General features: G+C 38.4%; 1 protein-coding gene across 2 annotated transcripts in view; it reads right to left on the bottom strand.

Moving 5' to 3' along the window:
- Positions 1–2,500, bottom strand: part of LOC125035104 (RAB11-binding protein RELCH-like) — an 85,562-nt gene that overhangs the window by 40,281 nt on the left and 42,781 nt on the right. For both annotated transcript variants that reach the window (XM_047627261.1, XM_047627260.1), the window contains exons 5-6: positions 1,706–2,368; positions 422–602 (exon numbers count right to left, since the gene is read on the bottom strand). In XM_047627261.1, the coding sequence (XP_047483217.1) occupies positions 422–602; positions 1,706–2,368 (844 nt within the window). The remainder of the gene's footprint in view (positions 1–421; positions 603–1,705; positions 2,369–2,500) is intronic.

Raw genomic sequence — 2,500 nt, 5'->3', positions numbered from 1 at the left:
TGTGTGTGTGTGTGCGCATGTGCATGCATGCGTGAGTGTGTGTTTGCAGGCATGTGCGTACGTGCGTGTGTGAGTGTGTGTTTGCAGGCATGTGTGTGCAAGTGTGTTTGTGTGGGTGGGTGGGTGGGTGGGTGTGGGTGTGGGTGTGGGTGTGGGTGTGGGTGTGGGTGTGGGTGTGTGGGTGTGTGGGTGTGTGGGTGTGTGGTGTGTGTGTGTGTGTGTGTGTGTGTGTGTGTGTGTGTGTGTGTGTGTGTGTGTGTGTGTGTGTGTTTGTGTGTGTGTGTGTGTGGGTGTGTGTGTGTGTGTGTAGGTTTATGTGTATGTGTGTATGTGTACATGCATGCTTGTGTTTGTGTTGTATTTATGTGGGGGACAGCTTCTTTGATGGTATACATATGAAATGACAATTTTGTCCACTCACCTCACGCTTGGCTAGAATAACATTAGGGGCTATGTTGTGAAGTGAAGATGCAACAATTTCTAGCAATTCCTGGCCACCCTCTCCAAGCCTAGCTACCTCTGCCTGTACCCTAGATTCTCTGTAGTTAGTATGTCCCAGACTTGTTTGGATCAGCTGCTCCTCAAACACATCTGGAGGAATTCTGGCCAAATAAAGGAATACAAGTCATTATAATACCAACCTACCTACTGCAATTAAAACTGTTCCTAAAGCATATCAAACTGGCCTTTACCACTCCTGTATTGTAAGAGGTAGTGATTAATCCGAATTGTTTCCTTTGCGTAACTTATTTTCAATAAACCTATATCATGAAAAAAATTGTTGTCAGATTTGAGCAAGTACACTTGGGTCATCTCTTTCTTCTACTAATACATGAATTCATTGTATGTTTATGCATGTAAGAATTCACACATAAGTATCTAGAACAATGATAATATGATAGATAAGACGTTAATTATCATTTAATTACAAATTTAGCCATTGTATCATGAAGGACAACTGTGGACATTTTGTCACTAATGAAAAGTGGCCATATATGTGACAATTTTATCAATTTTATTTAACTTTTTAAAAACCCAGTGTTTTTCAAAACCGAAAGATACACATAATATTGGTCATAATGATACACCAAAATATTTGTTTATTGACACTAAGAATTCAAGTCATAAAGAAAACTGACACAAACCCATTTACACTGGGTGACATCCAATCACATCATAGTAAACAACCCTTCAAGATGGGACGACGTCTTCACATCATGGGTAATTGAGTCTGCTCCTTGTTGTGCACTCTAAATAGCTGTGCACTTGTTTAGCCCTGGCTGAAGTTGTTGGGGAGAAGCCTCTTAATTGTAGGCTTAGTCGCATTACGTAAACAATTGTTAATTCTGTAGCCAACAGCATAGAGAGGGGTAATTTTGTTTCCTGTATTTCTGATTTTTCAATCAAGAATTTGACACATGGTTCAGTATGGCACTATGGGCTCTTGTAACAAGTGGGTTAAAAATGTCCTATTTCTAATTCACACCCCAAGGTATGATTCAAGTATCATTAGCACTCTTAGCCTAAAATTATAATGATGATGATACTTGCAATACTAAAAGGGTACACAGGCAGTACTGTCCATATTTGATCTTACTATATGTATTTGGCAAAGGCATTAAGCAGTTTTCAAAAATTATCCTTATCAAGACTAATCTTTATCAACATATATCAAAAGTAAATTACACAACTGACTATTAATTACCGTCTGGATGAAGCTCTGAGAAGATTCTTGGCCTCACATTTTATCTGTTTCAAATATGCTTCTGTTGTCGTATTCCTTGAAATCTTACTACTGCCTTCAATACTGTCCTGGTAACTGGACTGTAATTCCTGATTTATTTGATATTCAGTAACACTAACTACATCTGGAATATCATCTGGAGAAGTTTGAATATCCTGTGAGCTAATTTCTTGTGTTACTGAAGATTCTTCGCCTGTAGCATGAATTTTAATATCCATTGCTTCTGAAAGTCTTTCACTTATTTTGTCTAGTGTATCCTCACTACCAGACTGTATCAATACCTCAATAGATTCTGATGGATCTTCATATCCACTTCTCACTGGGTCTTGATGAAAAATTTGCTCAATATTTTCTTGTAAAACAGCACTTGAGCATCCAGTAGTCTGGGCAACTTGTAGAACAGAGGGTGGTGAAATAATGACAAAACCTCCACCCCCTGATGTTTCTTCATTGTCTGATGTGCCTTCAGGGGATTCCCTTCCACCTTTATCAACGGCCAGTAGGTTAACTTTGTCTGAATCACAAGGAAAGCCCTCATTCTGACATTGTGCACTCTCCTTTCTTGGAGAACCTAAAGGTGTTACACTTGGAGTGGATGTCTTCCTATGCAGCTTTTTAAGTTCCCTAAAATAAGAAAAAGAAGAAAAATATAAAGATACATGTAAATTTGGATTTTTCATGGTTGTGACTTTCTACTCAACTCTTAAAATCTTACATATAGTTATGGAATGAAAAATCTGTATTTGTCTGATCTGA

The sequence above is a fragment of the Penaeus chinensis genome, chromosome 19 (assembly GCF_019202785.1).
Source record: "Penaeus chinensis breed Huanghai No. 1 chromosome 19, ASM1920278v2, whole genome shotgun sequence".
Classification (NCBI taxonomy): Eukaryota; Metazoa; Arthropoda; class Malacostraca; order Decapoda; family Penaeidae; genus Penaeus; species Penaeus chinensis.
Note: the sequence above shows the minus strand (reverse complement) of the source record. Positions and strands in the feature narration are given on the sequence as shown.